Raw genomic sequence first — 20,474 nt, 5'->3', positions numbered from 1 at the left:
CCCGAGCTGACAAGGTACAAATCTGTCGTTCTGCCCCTGAACAGGCAGTTAACCCACTGTTCCCAGGCCGTCATTGAAAATAAGAATTTGTTCTTAACTGACTTGCCTGGTTAAATAAAGGTAAAATAAAAATAAATAAATAAAGTCCAGTACCCAGTTGCACAGGGCGGGGTCGAGACCCAGGGTCTCGAGCTTGATGACGAGCTTGGAGGGTACTATGGTGTTAAATGCCGAGCTGTAGTCGATGAACAGCATTCTCACATAGGTATTCCTCTTGTCCAGATGGGTTAGGGCAGTGTGCAGTGTGGTTGAGATTGCATCGTCTGTGGACCTATTTGGGCGGCAAGCAAATTGGAGTGGGTTTAGGTTGTAGGGTGGAGGTGATATGGTCTTTGACTAGTCTCTCAAAGCACTTCATGATGACGGAAGTGAGTGCTACGGGGCGGTAGTCGTTTAGCTCAGTTACCTTAGCTTTCTTGGGAACAGGAACAATGGTGGCCCTCTTGAAGCATGTGGGAACAGCAGACTGGGATAGGGATTGATTGAATATGTCCGTAAACACACCAGCCAGCTGGTCTGCGCATGCTCTGAGGGCGCGGCTGGGGATGCCGTCTGGGCCTGCAGCCTTGCGAGGGTTAACACGTTTAAATGTTTTACTCACCTCGGCTGCAGTGAAGGAGAGGCCGCATGTTTTGGTTGCAGGCCGTGTCAGTGGCACTGTATTGTCCTCAAAGCGGGCAAAAAAGTTATTTAGTCTGCCTGGGAGCAAGACATCCTGGGCTGGTTTTCTTTTTGTAATCCGTGATTGACTGTAGACCCTGCCACATACCTCGTGTCTGTGCCGTTGAATTGAGATTCTACTTTGTCTATATACTGACGCTTAGCTTATTTGATTGCCTTGCGGAGGGAATAGCTACACTGTTTGTATACGGTCATGTTTCCATGTTTACCTTTCCCTGATTAAAAGCAGTGGTTCGCGCTTTCAGTTTCACGCGAATGCTGCCATCAATCCACGGTTTCTGGTTTGGGAATGTTTTAATCGTTGCTATGGGAACGACATCTTCAACGCACGTTCTAATGAACTCGCACACCGAATCAGCGTATTCGTCAATGTTGTTGTCTGACAAAATACGAAACATATCCCAGTCCACGTGATGGAAGCAGTCTTGGAGTGTGGAATCAGATTGGTCGAACCAGCGTTGAACAGACCTCAGCGTGGGAGCTTCTTGTTTTAGTTTCTGTCTGTAGACAGGGATCAACAAAATGGAGTCGTGGTCAGCTTTTCCGAAAGGAGGGCGGGGCAGGGCCTTATATGCGTCGCGGAAGTTAGAATAGCAGTGATCCAAGGTTTTGCCAGCCCTGGTTGCACAATCGATATGCTGATACAATTTAGGGAGTCTTGTTTTCAGATTAGCCTTGTTAAAATCCCCAGCTACAATGAATGCAGCCTCAGGATGTATGGATTCCAGTTTGCAAAGAGTCAAATAAAGTTTGTTCAGAGCCATCGATGTGTCTGCTTGGGGGGGGGGGGGGAATATATACGAAGAGAATAATCGAAGAGAATTCCCTTGGTAGATAATGCGGTCGACATTTGATTGTGAGGAATTCTAAAATCAGGTGAACAGAAGGACTTGAGTTGCTGTATGCTTTTGTGACCACACCACGTCTTGTTAGCTATAAGGCATACGCCCCCGGCCCTCTTCTTACCAGAAAGATGTTTGTTTCTGTCGGCGCGATGCGTGGAGAAATCAGCTGGCTGCACCGACTCCGATAGCATCCTCTCCAGTGAGCCATGTTTCCGTGAAGCAAAGAACGTTACAGTCTCTGATGTCCCTCTGGAATACTACCCTTGCTCGGATTTCATCAACCTTGTTGTCAAGAGACTGGACATTGGCGAGAAGTATACTGGGGAGTGGTGCACGATGTGCCCCTCTCCGGAGTCTGACCAGAAGACCGCTACGTTTCCCTCTTTTACGAAGTCTGTTTTTTTGGGTCGCCGGCTGGGATCCATTCCGTTGTCCTGGGTGAAAGGCAGAACACAGGATCCGCTTCGCGAAAGTCATATTCTTGGTCGTACTGATGGTGAGTTGACGCTGCTCTTATATTCAGTAGTATTAGTACCTGGGGTACTAATGTAATAAATAACACGTAAAAAACAAAAAACTGCATAGTTTCCTAGGAACGTGAAGCGAGGCGGCCATCTCTGTCGGCGCCGGACAGCATGGGAAACAGTGTTTAAACCCTTTACAATAAAGATCTGTGAAATTATTTGGATTTTTACTAATTATCTTTGAAAGACAGGGTCCTGCAAAAGGGACGTTTCTTTTTTTGCTGAGTTTATCCGTGTGTGAGCAATAATTTGATCTGAAGTTATGCAGAAGGTTATGATTATTTAAATAACAGGTTAGGATATTTAGTTTACGTTAGGAAAATAGTTTAAAATATTCATTATTTTGACATTCATTTGACAAGCTGTATCCCTTCTAACCATGACCCTCCTACAGAGACAGGGATTCTCCTCAGGCACTGTGTGGGACACCTGTACGGCACAGAGATGCCGAGGATATCAGGAGCATTGCTTTTGTGTAAGTGTCAAATATACATGGCCAGGATTGGAAGTCTGTCAATCTAATTGACAGAACTCCTGCGTGGGGGTAATACTTTTTATTCTAGTTTGTTGGTTTGAATGTAAAAAAAAAATATTTGACTTGGCTTCTGGCACAACTACTACTTTTTTTGCTGAGTTTATGAACAAACAACCACTGGAGAACCAGGAAAAATCAGGAAGATAGCAGTGGGGAAATGCAGCTTGCTTACATAACTAACACCGCTGCGGTGGCTAAGAGAAGGATACGGTCGATTCAAGAAGAACAACGTTTCAGAGAAATGGACAGACAAATATTTTTTTGTACTGCATGATTAGGACTTGCTCACTGTCTTGTTTGCCAGAAGGCAGTCAATTGTTTTAAACGAGCAAATTTAGAGCACCATTTCCAGTCACACCATGCCCACAACCCCAGAAACAACAAAATAGCACAAATCAAAGGACAGCTCAAAGAACAACAAATGATGGACAGTTCTAGCACTGTTGAAGAGAAAACAACAGAGGCAACATATGAGATTGCTTGGATACTCTCGAGAAACAATAAGGCCTACACGAGAAACAAGAAGGCCTACACAAGAAGGCCTACACAAGAAACAAGAAGGCCTACACGAGAAACAAGAAGGCCTAAACGAGAAACAAGAAGGCCTAAACGAGAAACAAGAAGGCCTACACGAGAAACAAGAAGGCCTACACGAGAAACAAGAAGGCCTACACAAGAAACAAGAAGGCCTACACGAGAAACAAGGCCTACACGAGAAACAAGAAGGCCTACACGAGAAACAAGAAGGCCTACATGAGAAACAAGAAGGCCTACACAAGAAACAAGAAGGCCTACACGAGAAACAAGAAGGCCTACACGAGAAACAAGAAGGCCTACACGAGAAACAAGAAGGCCTACACGAGAAACAAGAAGGCCTACACAAGAAACAAGAAGGCCTACACGAGAAACAAGAAGGCCTACACGAGAAACAAGAAGGCCTACACGAGAAACAAGAAGGCCTACACGAGAAACAAGAAGGCCTACACAAGAAACAAGAAGGCCTACACGAGAAACAAGAAGGCCTACACGAGAAACAAGAAGGCCTACACAGACGCGGAGATTGTCAAATAATGTTTTTTGGCCTCAGCTAAAATATTGTATGCTGATTACACAAAGAAGGAAGCTATTTTAAAGCAAATAAGGGACTGCAACAAGACACGATGAGGACATCGGTAAGCAACTGATGGTACGTTTTTTTAAATGTTTTAGTATTGCGCTTGATGAAAGCACTGATGTAATTTCCCAATTATGTGTTTGGGTCCTCTTCCTTCAAAACAAGTCGTTCAGAGAGGAACTTATGTTTACTGCCCCTTCAGGGACCAACACAAAGAGAGGATATTCTGAAAGCCCTTATTACATTTTTTTGCTGATAATAATATTGACTGGTCAAATCTGCCATCTGTATGCACTGACGGCACCTCAAACATGCGAGGGAAGGAGAAGGGACTCATAGGCCTGATGAGAAAGAGAGGATATTCCCGAATTTGTTATGTTTCATTGTATCATTCATCAGGAAGCACTTGTGGCTAAACTCAAAGACTGAGACTTACGGAATGTGATGCAGCAAGTTGCGCGATTGGTGAACATTATTATTGCGAGGGCACTGAATCACCTGTGTAATGATAACTGTTTAATCAGCTTCTTGATATGCCACATCTGTCCGGTGGATGGATTATCTTGGCAAAGGAGAAATGCTCACTAACATGGATGTAAACTAATTTGTGCACAACATTTGAGATTAATACTTTTGTGTATGGAACATTTCTGGGATTTGTTTATCTCAGCTCATGAAACATGGTAGCAACACTTTACATGTTGCGTTTATAATTTTGTTCAGTGTATATTAAGATCCTGTTTTCCAACAGCAGCCTTTCTGATTCAGAGGGGTTGGGTTAAATGCAGAAGACACATTTCAGTTGAATGCATTCAGTTGTACAACTGACTAGGGATCCCCCTTTCCCTTTCATATTTCCAGCCTCGTGTTGGCAGCCACACATTCACTATCCACTCAAGTTTGAGGAAGTGTTGTGCTGGTATCAACAGCTGGCCCAACAGGGTTTCATATTCAACCTAACACAAATACTAAAAGGAGCTTTCACAGGCACAGACTTCTCTTACTGCGAGGATGAAAGGAACGTTGCTTTTGCCACAGCTAAAAATCCAGGTATACTGTACCTAACTCATTCTGCTCCCTCTACTTTGTTCTCGCTCCCTCTACTTTGTTCTCGCTCCCTCTTTATTCTTCTTTGTTCTCTCAATTCAAGGAGCTTTATTGGCGTGGGAAACATATGTTAACATTGCCAAAGCAAGTTAACTAGATAATAAACAAACATTAACAGTAAACATTACTCACAAAAGTTCCAAAAGAATAAAGACGTTTCAAATGTCATATGTGCAAATTGTTAAAGTACAAAAAGGAAAATAAACAAACATAAATATGGGTTGTATTTACGATGGTGTTTGTTCTTCACCAGCTGCCCTTTTCTTGTAGCAACAGGTCACAGATCTTGCTGCTGTGATGGCACACTGTGGTACTTCACCCAGTAGATATGAGAGTTTATCACAATTGGGTTTGTTTTTTAATTCCTTGAGTTTGTAATCTGAGGGAAATATGTGTCTCTAATATTGTCATACATTTGGCAGGAGGTTAGGAAGTGCAGCTCAGTTTCCACCTCATTTTGTGGGCAGTGTGCACATAGCCCGTCTTCTCTTGAGAGCCAGGTCTGCCTACGGCCACCATTCTCAATAGCAAGGCTATGCTCACTATGTCTGTACATAGTCAAAGCTTTCCTTAATTTTGGGTCAGCCACTCTGGCACCGTGTACTCTCTGTTTAGGGCCAAATAGCATTCTTGTTTGCTCTGTTTTTTTGTTAATTCTTTCCAATGTGTCAAGTAATTATCTTATAGTTCTCTCATGATTTGGTGTTCTCTCTCTCTCCCTCTCCAGAGGCTGGTCACTCAAATCCAGCATGACTTTTAGGTCAAGAGGTCAGCCTAAAGACAAACAAATATATATAAAAATATTGACTCTCCCTACAACCACGATTACGTGAATTATTAATGCAGCCCATTTCAAAAGGAGGACAGGGATTTCATGGGCCAGTTTCTAGTGTTGAATATTTCAAATCAGAGATTTGATTTCTGTCCTATATCAAGTAATGTTTTGAACTTGAAGCCAAACTCATTTTTTCTCTGTGCCTGGCATGGTGTAAACATACAGTGGGGCAAAAAAGTATTTAGTCAGCCACCAATTGTGCAAGTTCTCCCACTTAAAAAGATGAGGCCTGTAATTTATCATAGGTACACTTCAACTATGACAGACAAAATGAGAAGAAAAAAAATCCCGAAAATCACATTGTAGGATTTTTTATTAATTTATTTGCAAATTATGGTGGAAAATACGTATTTGGTCAATAACAAAAGTTTATCAATAGTTTGTTATATACCCTTTGTTGGCAATGACAGAGGTCAAATGTTTTCTGTAAGTCTTCACAAGGTTTTCACACACTGTTGCTGGTATTTTGGCCCATTCCTCCATGCAGATCTCCTCTAGAGCAGTGATGTTTTGGGGCTGTTGCTGGGCAACACGGACTTTCCAACTCCCTCCAAAGATTTTCTATGGGGTTGAGATCTGGAGACTGGCTAGGCCACTCCAGGACCTTGAAATGCTTCTTACGAAGCCACTCCTTCGTTGCCCGGGCGGTGTGTTTGGGATCATTGTCATGCTGAAAGACCCAGCCACATTGTGGCGAAATCTGCACAGAGCCTTCACCGTGCACTGCCACTTTAAGAGCGCATGAGCAGTAAGGAAGGATAAAATAAAGAGAGCTCGTTCAGCTCTTTGGGGAGGGGCTCTTTGGTGGTGCGACAGTTTGATTGTGTGTGCTGTGCTGCAGAAGTTTTGTTTGTTTTCAGCGTGTGTAGTTTATAGAGTGTTTAACTCAATCATCGGTGTAATTGCTCTAGGTCGTGGTTGTTTTCATTTGGGACCGCGCCCGTTATGGATCGCATGGATTAGTAGCAACATTGTTGCGAAGCTTTAACATACAAACCATCGGACAGTCAGACAGTACACCTGCACGCCTGAAGACCACAGCTAAGATCTCTCTTGTTCTCTTTCTCTTTTTCTCTTCCCTCTATCGTTCCAGTGCTTTACCATGCAACAGACTCTCTATTTTTCCAATGCACTTCCCATTGAAGTTCATTAGAGCTGGACTATTATTGCCCTGCCAGAAGTATTTGGACATTTCAGTTAAAAGGGAGGTTGCTTGCAAATTGTGTATTGTTATGTGAACTGTATTGAGATGTACTAATGACATGTGGCCGAGAAGACTGGACATTTTTAAGGCCTTTGTTGTGTCGATGAACACCCCCCACATTCATACCCTCTGCACTCATCCACTAGAAAATAATACAGATTATTGCAAATCCTATGTTGATGACTGGGTTCATTCTTGTATGAAGTTGCGTTGAATTGCTCTGCCATTATTAGTATTAGTATTATTGTATGAGGTATTCTTGTTGGGGTTACCCCTGTGCTGTGATGTGGGTTTTATATGGTGTGTATTCTTTTTTTCTCTCCACTGGCTATCTGGTAAACAGGCTACACTCTAGGCACTCTCTTCTGCTGATGTGTGTGGGTCTGGTAGTGGTTCTCTCTATTCTACTCTTTTCCTTTCGGCATGGTTAATACCTGCCTGGCGCCCGAACAAAAGCTTTCTTTACCCCTCTCTAATAAATACCGCTACAACGTTTCATCTTCAATGCCCTTGCAGGAGAGACGAGAAGGAGGTTCTCTCTCAAAATCTCATGATACATGGCCCCATTCATACTTTCCTTTACACGGATCAGTCGTCCTGGTCCCTTTGCAGAAAAACAGCCCCAAAGCATGATGTTTCCACCCCCATGCTTCACAGTAGGTATGGTGTTCTTTGGATGCAACTCAGCATTATTAGTCCTCCAAACACGACGAGTTGAGTTTTTACCAAAAAGTTATATTTTGGTTTGATCTGACCATATGACATTCTCCCAATCTTCTTCTGGATCATCCAAATGCTCTCTAGCAAACTTCAGACAGTCCTAGACATGTACTGGCTTTTAGCAGGGGGACACGTCTGGCACTGCAGGATTTGAGTCCCTGGCGGTGTAGTGTGTTACTGATGGTAGGCTTTGTTACTTTGGTCCCAGCTCTCTGCAGGTAATTCACTGGGTCCCCCCGTGTGGTTCTGGGATTTTTGCTCACTGTTCTTGTGATCATTTTGACCCCACGTGGTGAGATCTTGCGTGGAGCCCCTAATCGAGGGAGATTATCAGTGGTCTTGTATGTCTTCCATTTCCTAATAATTGCTCCCACAGTTGATTTCTTCAAACCAAGCTGCTTACCTATTGCAGATTCAGTCTTCCCAGCCTGGTGCAGGTCTACAATTTTGTTTCTGGTCTCCTTTGACAGCTCTTTGGTCTTGGCCATAGTGGAGTTTGGAGTGTGACTGTTTGAGGTTGTGGACAGGTGTGTTTTATACTGATAACAAGTTCAAACAGGTGCCATTAATACAGGTAACGAGTGGAGGACAGAGGAGCCTCTTAAAGAAGTTAGAGGTCTGTGAGAGCCAGAAATCTTGCTTGTTTGTAGGTGACCAAATACTTAATTTCCACCATAATTTGCAAATAAATTCATTAAAAATCCTACAATGTGATTTTCTGGATTTGTTTCTCATTTTGTCTGTCATAGTTGAAGTGTACCTATGATGAAAATTACAGGCCTCTCAACTTTTTAAGTGGGAGAACTTGCACAATTGGTGGCTGACTAAATACTTTTTTGCCCCACTGTACATCTTTTTTTTAGTTGATGAACACAGCGGGAGTCTGTGAGCGGAAGTCCACCGCTTAATTGAACATTTCACACCTCAGAACTCTTTCCAACTGAGATACAGTATCTTTATTATTTGGTTTCAGTTTTTAGTAGTTCTCTCATAATCCCAGTTAAAAAATACACCTTTTTCCAGATATTCTGCAAGGCCCTGAACATGGTGTGAAATACATGAACAGAATGATGAGAAATCTGTTCTAATCCAACCCTTCATGACTTATAAACCAAAGAGCTTGGCTCAATGCCCGACTATCAAACACACTCAATTAAAACTGATAACACCATAACAAAATGTCAGGTTTAAAAATTCATAAATATAACAAGAGTTATTTTACCAACAAATCACTGATTAATACATAGAAATATAGAACAGGCAGGCCATTTCTAGAGCCAGCAGATGTATCCTATATTAGGAGTGTAACATGTACAGCATGTTCCATATTATCAGATTATGAATCACATGATGAAGCACATGTTTAATCAGAGCTTCACATTTCATTACGCTCTCACAGATACACTAAATATACAAAAGTATGTGGACAGCCCTTAAAATTAGTGGATTCGGGTATTTCAGCCAAACCAGTTGCTGACAGGCGTACAAAATTGAGTACACAGCCATGCAATCTCCACAGACAAACATTGTCAGTAAAATGGCCCACACTGAAGAGCTCAGTGACTTTCAAAATGGCACTGTCATAGGATGCCACCTTTCCAACAAGGCAGTTCGACAAATCTCTGCCCTGCTAGAGCTCACCCGGTCAAATGTAGGTGCTGTTATTTTGAAGTGGAAACGTCTAGGAGCAACACCGGCTCAGCTGTGAAGTGGTAGGCCACACAACCTCACAAAAAATCACCTGTCCTCAGTTGCAACACTCACTACCGAGTTCCAAACTGCCTCTGTTCGTTGGAAGCTTCATGAAATGGGTTTCCTTGGCAGAGCAAGCCTAAGATCACCAATGCGCAATGCCAAGCGTCGGCTGGAGTGGTGTAAAGCTCTCCCCCATTGGAGCAGTGGAAATATGTTCTCTGAAGTGATGAATCACACTTCACCATCTGCCAGTCCAACGGACGAATCTGGGTTTGGTGGATGCTGGGAGAACGCTACCTGACCGAATGCATAGTGCCAATTGTAAAGGTTGGTGGAGGAGGAATAATGGTCTGGAGCTGTTTTTCATGGTTCGGGCTAGGCCCCTTAGTTCCATCTTAAATCTACAGCATACAATAACATTCTAGACAATTCTGTGTAACTTTGTGGCAACAGTTTGTGGAAGGCTCTTTCCTGTTTCAGCATGACAATGCCCCCGTATGCAAAACGATGTCCATACAGAAATGTTTTGTCGAGATCGGTGTAGAAAAACTTAACTGCCCTGCACAGAGCCCTGCGCTCAACCCCATCGAACACCTTTGGGGTGAATTAGAACACCGACTGCGAGCCATGTCTAATCGGCCAACATCAGTGCCCGACCTCACTAATACTCGTGGCTGAATGGAAGCAAGTCCCCGCAGTAATGTTCCAACATCTAGTGGAAAGCCTTCCCAGAAGAGTGGAGGCTGTTGTAGCAGCAAAGGGGGACCAACTACATATTAATGCCCATGATTTTGGATGAGATGTTTGATGAGCAGGTGTCTACATACTTTTGGTTATATATGTATATGTAGTCATCTGTGGGGGGAAAAGTATTTTTTACAGTATAGTTCGACAACCTGTGTTGCATCATAGTCCAGTCAGTTACCAAAGGATCATCGGGGAACTCAACAGTGTTCGGTCAGAACAACAGAGGGGATGGACTACATGACCCACACCTCCCAACCCTGTCATTAACTTCTGACTCACACCAGAGAGGGGGAGAAAGGGAGAGCACGGGAGAGGGGGAGAAAGGGTGTGTGTGTATGAAAGAGTGAGGGCTCTCCGCTCAGGTTCAGTACATATTCCTTTCTGAGCACATGAAAAGAAAGACTCAGTTATTTATGCTTAGGTGTCTTACAGTTATCACACAGCAAATTATTCTCCTAAGAGTAACTCTTTTTAGGAAGTATTTTTTTTAAAGCAAAAAAAAAAAAATACATAGAGATCTGCTGGGGGAGAAATTTATATTTTAAGTGACACTTTTCACAGCACTTCAAATAAGCCTTGAAGCAACTCTAAGCAATAGCCATCATCATAAGTGTCCACACTCCTTCCCTTTAAATCACTTTAGAAGTAGACTAAAGTGAATCCACAAGCAGCACAGTCTCTTCTTGATGTCATCATCACATATCTTTGAGTCCCTGTGTGACAAGTATTGGACCAGTAGGGTGCTACGGCGAGCACCAATCAGCTTTGATTACTGTCTCCGCCCAGCTGAGCATAGCCGCTGACGTCTCTGACATCACTAAGCCCTACGGCCTGGCGAGCTGCCCCAGAGTGCTTTGCAGTGGCACCGTGCAAGGGCCTCTGAAGTTGAATTTTGTCAATCATCAACTGGCTGGCTTTCTTGATGTCTATAGCATTCTCTCTGGTATGCAATCTGGTTTCCGCTCAAGTTATGGATGTGTCACATCAACCTTAAAGGTCCTCAATGATGTCCCCATTGCCCTTGTTTCTATGCAATGTTGTGCTGCTATTTTAACTTGGCCAAAGCTTTTGATATGGTAGACCATTCCATTCTTGTGAGCTGGCTAAGGAGTATCGGTGTCTCTGAGGGTTCTTTGGCCTGGTTTGCTAACTACCTCTCTCAGCGCACAGTGTGTAACGTCAGAGCATCTGCTGTCTCAGCCACTGCCGGTCACCAAGGGAGTACCCCAAGGCTCGATCCTAGGCCCCAAGCTCTTCTCAATTTACTCAACATAGCGCAGGCAGTAGGAAACTCTCTCATCCATTTATATGCAATGATACAGTCTTATACTCAGCTGGCCGGCCCCTCCCCGGATTTTTTGTTAAACACTCTCCAACATGCTTTCTCTACTCTAAACATTGTTCTGAACACCTCCAAAACAAAGGTCATGTGGTTTGGTAAGAAGAATGTCCCTCTCCCCACAGGTGTGATTACTAACGCTGAGGGTTTAGAGCTTGAGGTAGTCACCTCATACAAGTACATGGGAGTATGGCTAGATGGTTCACTGTCTTTCTCTCAGAACATTTCAATGCTGCAGGCTAAAGTTATATTTAGACTTGGTTTCCTCTACCGTAAATTGCTCCTCTTTCACCCCAGTTGCCAAACTAACCCTGCTTCAGATGACCATCCTTCCCATGCTAGATTACGGAGACACAATTTATAGATATTCTTAACCATTCGGCCATCAGATTTGCCACCAATGCTCCTTATAGGACACATCATTGCACCCTATACTCCTCTGTAAACTGGTAATCTCTGAATACCCGTCGCAAGACCCACTGGTTGATGCTTATTTATTAAAACCTTCTTCGGCCTCACTCCCAACAAATGAGATACCTACTGCAGCCCTCATCCTCCACATACAACACCCGTTCAGCCAGTCATATTCTGTTAAAGGTCCCCAAAGCACACACATCCTGATCGCTCCTCTTTTCAGTTCGCTGCAGCTAGCGACTGGAACGAGCTGCAAAAAACACTCACACTGGACAGTTTTATCTCCATCTCTTTATTCAAAGACTCAATCATGGACACTCTTACTGACAGATGTGGCTGCTTCACGTGATGTATTGTTGTCTCTCCCTTCTTGACTTTTGTGCTGTTGTCGGCACCCAATAATGTTTGTACCATGTTTTGTGCTGCTTCTATGTTGTGCTGTTGCCATGATGTGTTGCTACCATGTTGTAATTTTTTTATTTTATATTTAACCAGGTAGGCTAGTTTAGAACAAGTTCTCATTTACAACTGCGACCTGGCCAAGATAAAGCATAGCAGTGTGAACAGACATCAACACAGAGTTACACATGGAGTAAACAACAAAAAAGTCAATAACACAGTAGAAAAAAAAGAGTCTATATACAGTGTGTGCAAAAGGCATGAGGTGGTAGGCAATAAATAGGCCATAGGAGCGAATAATTACAATTTAGCAGATTAACACTGGAGTGATAAATGATCAGATGATCATGTGCAAGTAGAGATACTGGTGCGCAAAAGAACAGAAAAGTAAATAAATAAAAACAGTATGGGGATGAGGTAGGTAAATTGGGTAGGCTATTTACAGATGGACTATGTGCAGCTGCAGCGATCGGTTAGCTGCTCAGATAGCAGATGTTTAAAGTTGGTGAGGGAAATAAAAGTCTTCAACTTCAGCAATGTTTGCAATTCGTTCCAGTCACAGGCAGCAGAGAACTGGAAGGAAAGGCGGCCAAATGAGGTGTTGGCTTTAGGGATGATCAGTGAGATACACCTGCTGGAGCGCGTGCTACGAGTGGGTGTTGCCATCGTAACCAGTGAACTGAGATAAGGCGGAGCTTTACCTAGCATGGACTTGTAGATGACCTGGAGCCAGTGGGTCAGGCGACGAATATGTAGCGAGGGCCAGCCGACTAGAGCATACAGGTCGCAGTGGTGGGTGGTATAAGGTGCTTTAGTAACAAAACGGATGGCACTGTGATAAATTACATCCAGTTTGCTGAGTAGAGTATTGGAAGTTATTTGTAGATGACATCGCCGAAGTCGAGGATCAGTAGGGTAGTCAGTTTTACTAGGGTAAGTTGGGCGGCGAGAGTGGAGGAGGCTTTGTTGCGAAATAGAAAGCCGACCCTAGATTTGATTTTGGAGATGTTTGATATGAGTCTGGAAGGAGAGTTTACAGTCTAGCCAGACACCTAGGTACTTATAGATGTCCACATATTCTAGGTCAGAACCATCCAGGGTGGTGATGCTAGTCGGGCGTGCGGGTGCAGGCAGCAAACGCTTGAAAAGCATGCATTTGGTTTTACTAGCGTTTAAGAGCAGTTGCAGGCCACGGAAGGAGTGTTGTATGGCATTGAAGCTTGTTTGGAGGTTAGATAGCACAGTGTCCAAGGAAGGGCCAGAAGTATACAGAATGGTGTCGTCTGCGTAGAGGTGGATCAGGGAATCGCCCGCAGCAAGAGCAACATCATTGATATATACAGAGAAAAGAGTCGGCCCGAGAATTGAACCCTGTGGTACCCCAATAGAGACTGCCAGAGGTCCGGACAACATGCCCTCCGATTTGACACACTGAACTCTGTCTGCAAAGTAGTTGGTGAACCAGGCAAGGCAGTCATTAGAAAAAACGAGGCTACTGAGTCTGCCGATAAGAATATGGTGATTGACAGAGTCGAAAGCCTTGGCCAGGTCCATGAAGACGGCTGCACAGTACTGTCCTTTATCGATGGCGGTTATGATATCGTTTAGTACCTTGAGCATGGCTGAGGTGCACCCGTGACCGGCTCGGAAACCGGATTGCACAGCGGAGAAGGTACGGTGGGATTCGAGATGGTCAGTGATCTGTTTGTTAACTTGGCTTTCGAAGACCTTAGATAGGCAGGGCAGGATGGATATAGGTCTGTAACAGTTTGGGTCCAGGGTGTCTCCCCCTTCGAAGAGGGGGATGAACGCGGCAGCTTTCCAATCCTTGGGGATCTCAGACGATACGAAAGAGAGGTTGAACAGGCTGGTAATAGGGATTGCGACAATGGCGGCGGATAGTTTCAGAAATAGAGGGTCCAGATTGTCAAGCCCAGTTGATTTGTATGGGTCCAGGTTTTGCAGCTCTTTCAGAACATCTGCTATCTGGATTTGGGTGAAGGAGAGGCTGGGGAGACTTGGGCGAGTAGCTGCGAGGGGGGGGGGGGGAGCTATTGGCCGAGGTTGGAGTAGCCAGGAGGAAGGCATGGCCAGCCATTGAGAAATGCTTGTTGAAGTTTTCAATTATCATGGATTTATCGGTGGGAACTGTGTTACCTAGCCTCAGTGCAGTGGGCAGCTGGGAGGAGGTGCTCTTGTTCTCCATGGACTTTAGTGTCCCAGAACTTTTTGGCGTTAGAGCTACAGGATGCAAATATCTACTTGAAAAAGCTGGCCTTTGCTTTCCTGACTGACTGCGTGTATTGGTTCCTGACTTCCCTGAACAGTTGAATATCGCGGGGACTATTCGATGCCATTGCAGTTCACCACAGGATATTTTTGTGCTGGTCGAGGGCAGTCAGGTCTGGAGTGAACCAAGGGCTATATCTGTTCTTAGTTCTGCATTTTTTGAACAGAGCATGCTTATCTAAGATGGTGAGGAAGTTACTTTTAAAGAATGACCAGGCATCCTCAACTGACGGGATGAGGTCAATATCCTTCCAGGATACCCGGGCCAGGTCGATTAGAAAGGCCTGCTCGCTGAAGTGTTTTAGGGAGCATTTGACAGTGATGAGGGGTGGTCGTTTGACCGCGGACCCATTACAGACGCAGGAAATGAAGCAGTGATCACTGAGATACTGGTTGAAGACAGCAGAGGTGTATTTAGAGGGCAAGTTGGTCAGGATGATATCTATGAGAGTGCCCGTGTTTACGGATTTAGGGTTGTACCTGGTAGGTTCCTTGATCATTTGTGTGAGATTGAGGGCATCTAGCTTAGATTGTAGGACGGCCGTTATGTTAAGCATATCCCAGTTCATGTCAACTAACAGTACAAACTCTGAAGATAAATGGGGGGGGGCAAATCAATTCACATATGGTGTCCAGGGCACAGCTGGGGGCTGAGGGGGGGTTATAACAAGCGGCAACAGACACTTATTTCTGGAAAGGTGGATTTTTAAAAGTAGAGGCTCAAACTGTTTGGGCACAGACCTGAATAGCATGACAGAACTCTGCAGGCTGTCTCTGCAGTAGATTGCAACTCCACCCCCTTTGACAGTTCTATTTTGGTGGAAAATGTTGTAGTTGGGGATGGAAATATCAGAATTTTTTGTAGCCTTCCTAAGCCAGGATTCAGAAACGGCTAGGACATTAGGATTGGCGGAGCGTGCTAAAGCAGTGAATAAAACAAATTTAGGGAGGAGGCTTCTGATGTTGACATGCATGAAACCAAGGCTTTTACGGTTACAGAAGTCAACAAATGATAGCGCCTGGGGAATAGGAGTGGAACTGGGGGCTACAGGGTCTGGGTTAACCTCTACATCACCAGAGGAACAGAGGAGGAGTAGAATAAGGGTACGGCTAAAGGCTATAAGAACTGGTTGTCTAGTGCGTTGGGGACAGAGATTAAAAGGAGCAGATTTCTGGGCGTGGTAGAAAAGATTCAGGGCATAATGTACAGACAATGGTATGGTTGGATGTGAATACAGTGGAGCTGTGTAACCGAGTGATCATAGGGTCAAAAGAGCAGCAATAGGTGAATAGTGTTTCGCCCTCCTCTCCTCTGCAGTATCAATAGGAGCTGTGTGTTCTATCAGTCTGGGCAGTCATGCAGTAAATGACTGACTACCCTTTTAATACACTAGACTGGAGCCAGATGTAATCCCTTCATGTGGGTTTCCCTGTAGAAGCCTGAAGCCCTCCATCATCTCCCCCCTCAGACATCCCCTGACCCTCCATCATCTCCCCTCAGCCATCCCCTGACCCTCCATCATCTCCCCTCAGCCATCCCTTGACCCTCCATCATCTCCCCCCTCAGCCATCCCCTGACCCTCCATCATCTCCCCTCAGCCATCCCCTGACCCTCCATCATCTCCCCTCAGCCATCCCCTGACCCTCCATCATCTCCCCTCAGCCATCCCCTGACCCTCCATCATCTCCCCTCAGCCATCCCTTGAACCTCCATCATCTCCCCTAAGCCATCCCTTGACCCTCCATCATCTCCCCTCAGCCATCCCTTGACCCTCCATCATCTCCCCTCAGCCATCCCTTGACCCTCCATCATCTCTCCCCTCAGCCATCCCTTGACCTTCCATCATCTCATCCCCTCTGCCATCCCCTGACCCTCCATCTCCCCTCAGCCATCCCCTGACCTTCCATCATCTCCCCTCAGCCATCCCCTGACCTTCCATCATCTCCCCTCAGCCATCCCCTGACCTTCCATCATGTCCCCCCTCAGCCATCCCCTGACCTTCCATCATGTCCCCCCTCAGCCATCCCTTCTGCCCCCTCACCTTTACTGAAGCCCTTTATGAGATTGGTCAGGTGGGGTGGTGCAGTACATTATGAGGCAGATGTGATCGTTGATTAGGTGATGAGACCTGCTGCTCCGCCCCCTTCTTGCTGACCATCTGGGCTCATCAGTCTTTCACACCCCTTCACCCAGGTAACACACACCAGCTGGTTAAAAAAGGAAAAGAGCCTCTCACACCGCAACACTTAGACACCCCACAAAACACTCAGACACCCCCCCAAACGATCCCCCCCAACTTTCACAGACACACACACACACCCCGACGTTCACAGACACACCCCAACGTTCAGACACACCCCAACGTTCACAGACACACCCCAACGTTCAGACACACACACACACACACACACACACCCCAACGTTCAGACACACCCCAACGTTCACACCTTCTGGTTTAATAAACCAGCCTCAACTCTCTTCTCGCAACTACCAAATACAAAAACTATCTGTTTGATGAAGACCTATCCAAGCAAGATAGACAACCAGATACACACCTACTCATAAAACACACACACACTCCACACCACTGGCTCCATGGCTGTGGCACAAACCCCAGTCTCACCTACACACACACCTTCTGTTTAATAAACACTTGTCCCATCCCAACCTCCAGGAGCTGACATTAGTCACCATAAACACCATTACACATACGTGGGCGCACACAAACACCACGACGGCTGCTGCTGACCCTACGACTCTGAGGAAGGACTGATAAATACGTCAGTGTGTGTGTAATGAATTAGTAACCTGATCTACGGCCAGAGAAAGTTGACCCCCATTTACCATGCCTTTGTGACCACTGTTTCACGGTTTATTAGTACTGGATTTTGCTTACTTGATTGCATTTGGTACTTGAAAGTTTGGGGAATCACTGCAAAAATGTTGCATCTCTCAAGTCTACAGGGAGCGAAGCTAAACATTCTGTATAGAAATACAGTGTGTGTATTCATATTTATTGCAAACTCAGAAATTGAAGTATATCACAAGAGAATATACACCGTACTAATAATACCATACGCTGACTCATCCCATAACCATACATAATGATATACATGGGAACAGTTTGCTGTGCTTTCCCATCACACCACATTCAGTCAGTCACACAGCAATAACAGACACCGTGACACACACACACCCCCAATCTGTGACAACAGCTGGGGACAATCCAAACAAACGTGGATAGACGAGACGTCAGGAGGGAAGAGAAAACAGCGTTGGAGTTTATCCAGAGCGGAAAGCTGTTTCAGAGGGGTTGTTAGTAGCCTGTCTCTGCCTGAGCTGCGTTCAGAAGATCACATCTGTATTGAGCAGTATCATTAGAGGAGTTTCAAAAGGCTGTGCGATGATCAGGCAAAGAGCGTTGACAGGACATGATGAAACAAAGCATGCATTGTAGCGCTTGTGTATCAATTCAGTGTTTCCCCTGTCGTCTCTTTCAGCTGCAACTCAACACCAAAGCCTGATGGAGTATGGCACATCATTAGCAATAGGGACTGAAGGGATGCAGGTGGAAATCATTTAGACTCAGATGTAAAAGGGATTTAGTATGCCTGTCTTCTACACTTTAGACAGACAGAGACAGATACACAAAGAGAGGGAGAAGAACAGGCGAAAGAGAACAAGGGACAACCAAATTGGGATATTTACATCAAGAGCGTCACTATGTACACTGTGTGGCCTGACTCCACTGGGGACCATGAAAGGCTGAGGAGGATTGTGGGTAATTCACAAGGCGGCGGCTGTGCCGAGGCCCTTAATTAGTGTGGAAACTCTGTCAGGATTCTACAGCCTTCCGGAAATCCATTCATTATTCCACGTTGTCAGTGTCCCAGAGCATTGCTCTGTGTGTCACCGTAGACAAAAACATCCATGTTGGAGATTTGACGACTGACTGCTAGAGTCATTGCTGAGACCTGAGAGATGAGATGCAACGTGTCTGGGATGTTTTTCTAACCCTTGTGTGCATGTTTCCTCTTAAGTAGTGCCAGAAGCCAAGTCAAATAAAAAAACATTACATTCAAACCAACAAACTAGAATAAAAAGTATTACCCCCACGCAGGAGTTCTGTCAATTAGATTGACAGACTTCCAATCCTGGCCATGTATATTTGACACTTACACAAAAGCAATGCTCCTGATATCCTCGGCTTCTCTGTGCCTTAAAGGTGTCCCACACAGTGCCTGATGAGAATTCCTGTCTCTGTAGGAGGGTCATGGCTAGAAGGGATAAAGCTTGTCAAATGAATGTCAAAAGTATAAATATTTTAAACTCTTTTCCTAACGTAAAATACATTTCCTAACCTGCTATTTAAATAATCCTAACCTGCTGCATACATTCAAATCAAATCAAATGTTATTGCTCACACACGGATAAAAAGCAAAAAAAGAAACGTCCCTTTTTCAGGACCCTGTCTTTCAAAGATAATTTTTAAAAATCCAAATAACTTTACAGATCTTCATTGTAAAGGGTTTAAACACTGTTTTCCATGCTTGTTCAATGAACCATAAACAATTCATGAACATGTACCTGTGGAACGGTCTTTTAGACACTAACAGCATACAGACGGTAGGCAATTAAGACACTAAGAGGCCTTTCTACTGACTCTGAAAAACACCAAAAGAAAGATGCCCAGGGTCCCTTGCTCATCTGCGTGAACGTGCCTTAGGCATGCTGCAAGGAGGCATGAGGACTGCAGATGTGGCCAAGGCAATAAATTGCAATGTCCGTACTGTGAGACGCCTAAGATAGAGCTACAGAGAGACAGGACGGGGCAATACATTTCCGTACTGTGAGATGCCTAAGACAGCACTACAGGGAGACAGGACGGACAGCCGATCGTTCTCGCAGTGGCAGACCACGTGTAACACCTGCACAGGATTGGTAGATCCGAACATCACACCTGCGGGACAGGTACAGGATGGAAACAACTGCCCGAGATACACCAGGAACGCACAATCCCTCCATCAGTAATCAGACTGTCCGCAATATGCTGAGAGAGGCTGGACTGAGGGCTTGTAGGCCTGTTGTAAGGCAGGCCTTAAATGACTTATGTCGGCCATGGAGAACACGAGCCCACAGTCCTTGGGAGCGGGCCGCGTCGGTGGCACTGTGTTATCCTCAAAACGGGCGAAGGTGTTTAGCTTGTCTGGGAGCAAGACGGTGTCCGCGACATGGCTGGATTTCCCTTTGTAATCTATGATCGTCTGTAGACCCTGCCACAAACGTCTCATTTCTGAACCGTTGAATTGCGATTCCATTGGTCTCTGTACTGACGTTTTGCCTGTTTGATTGCCTTACGGAGGGAATAACTACACTGCTTGTATTCAACCATATTCCCAGTCACTTTGCTATGGTTCAATGCGTTGGTTAGCGCTTTCAGTTTTGCGAAAGCTGCCATCTAGCCAAGAGAGGAGTAAAATGGAGTCGTGATCTGATTTGGGAGGGCGGGGGAGGTCCTTGTAGGCGTCTTGAAAAGGCGAGTAGCAGTTATCTAATGGTTTTCCTAATTGAGTACTACAGTCAATGTGTTGATAAAACTTTTGTCGTTTTTTCCTCAAATTTGCTTTGTTAAAATACCCAGCTACAATAAATGTCGCCTCAGGATATGTGGATCCCAGTTTGCATGAAGTCCAAAGTAGTTCCTTGAGGGCCGTCATGGTATCGGCATGAGGGGGAATTTTCACGGCTGTGACTAACAGGAGAATTCTCTTGGAAGGTAACATGGTCAGCATTTAATTGAAGCGTTCTAGGTCGGGTAAATAAAATAATTTCTGTATGTTATCACAATCACACCATGAGCAGTTAATCATGAAACATACATCCCCACCTTTCTTCCCGGTGAGTTCTTTATTTCTGTCTGCGCGATGAACTGAGAACCCAGCTAGCTGTATGGATTGGGACAGTA

The 20,474-nt window shown here is 44.9% G+C and overlaps 1 protein-coding gene and 1 long non-coding RNA gene across 5 annotated transcripts in view; one reads left to right on the top strand and one right to left on the bottom strand.

The window, feature by feature from the left end:
* The window catches only part of LOC149972588 (uncharacterized), a 439,554-nt gene that overhangs the window by 180,198 nt on the left and 238,882 nt on the right, over positions 1-20,474 (top strand). The window lies entirely within an intron of this gene.
* Positions 1-20,474, bottom strand: part of LOC110502889 (sorting nexin-29) — a 172,198-nt gene that overhangs the window by 100,376 nt on the left and 51,348 nt on the right. The window contains exon 15 of one of the 3 annotated variants that reach the window (XM_090217437.1): positions 17,503-18,786. The exons of the other annotated variants lie outside the window; for them this stretch is intronic. Coding sequence (XP_090073563.1) covers positions 18,638-18,786 — 149 coding nt within the window. The 3' untranslated portion in view covers positions 17,503-18,637. Of the gene's footprint in view, positions 1-17,502; positions 18,787-20,474 lie in introns of those variants that run through there. 3 annotated transcript variants of the gene reach the window in all.

The sequence above is a fragment of the Oncorhynchus mykiss genome, chromosome 23 (genome assembly GCF_057628025.1).
Source record: "Oncorhynchus mykiss isolate SJ-2025 chromosome 23, ASM5762802v1, whole genome shotgun sequence".
NCBI lineage: Eukaryota > Metazoa > Chordata > Actinopteri > Salmoniformes > Salmonidae > Oncorhynchus > Oncorhynchus mykiss.
The sequence above is the reverse complement of the archived record's forward strand: the minus strand, read 5'-3'. Positions and strand labels throughout refer to the sequence as shown.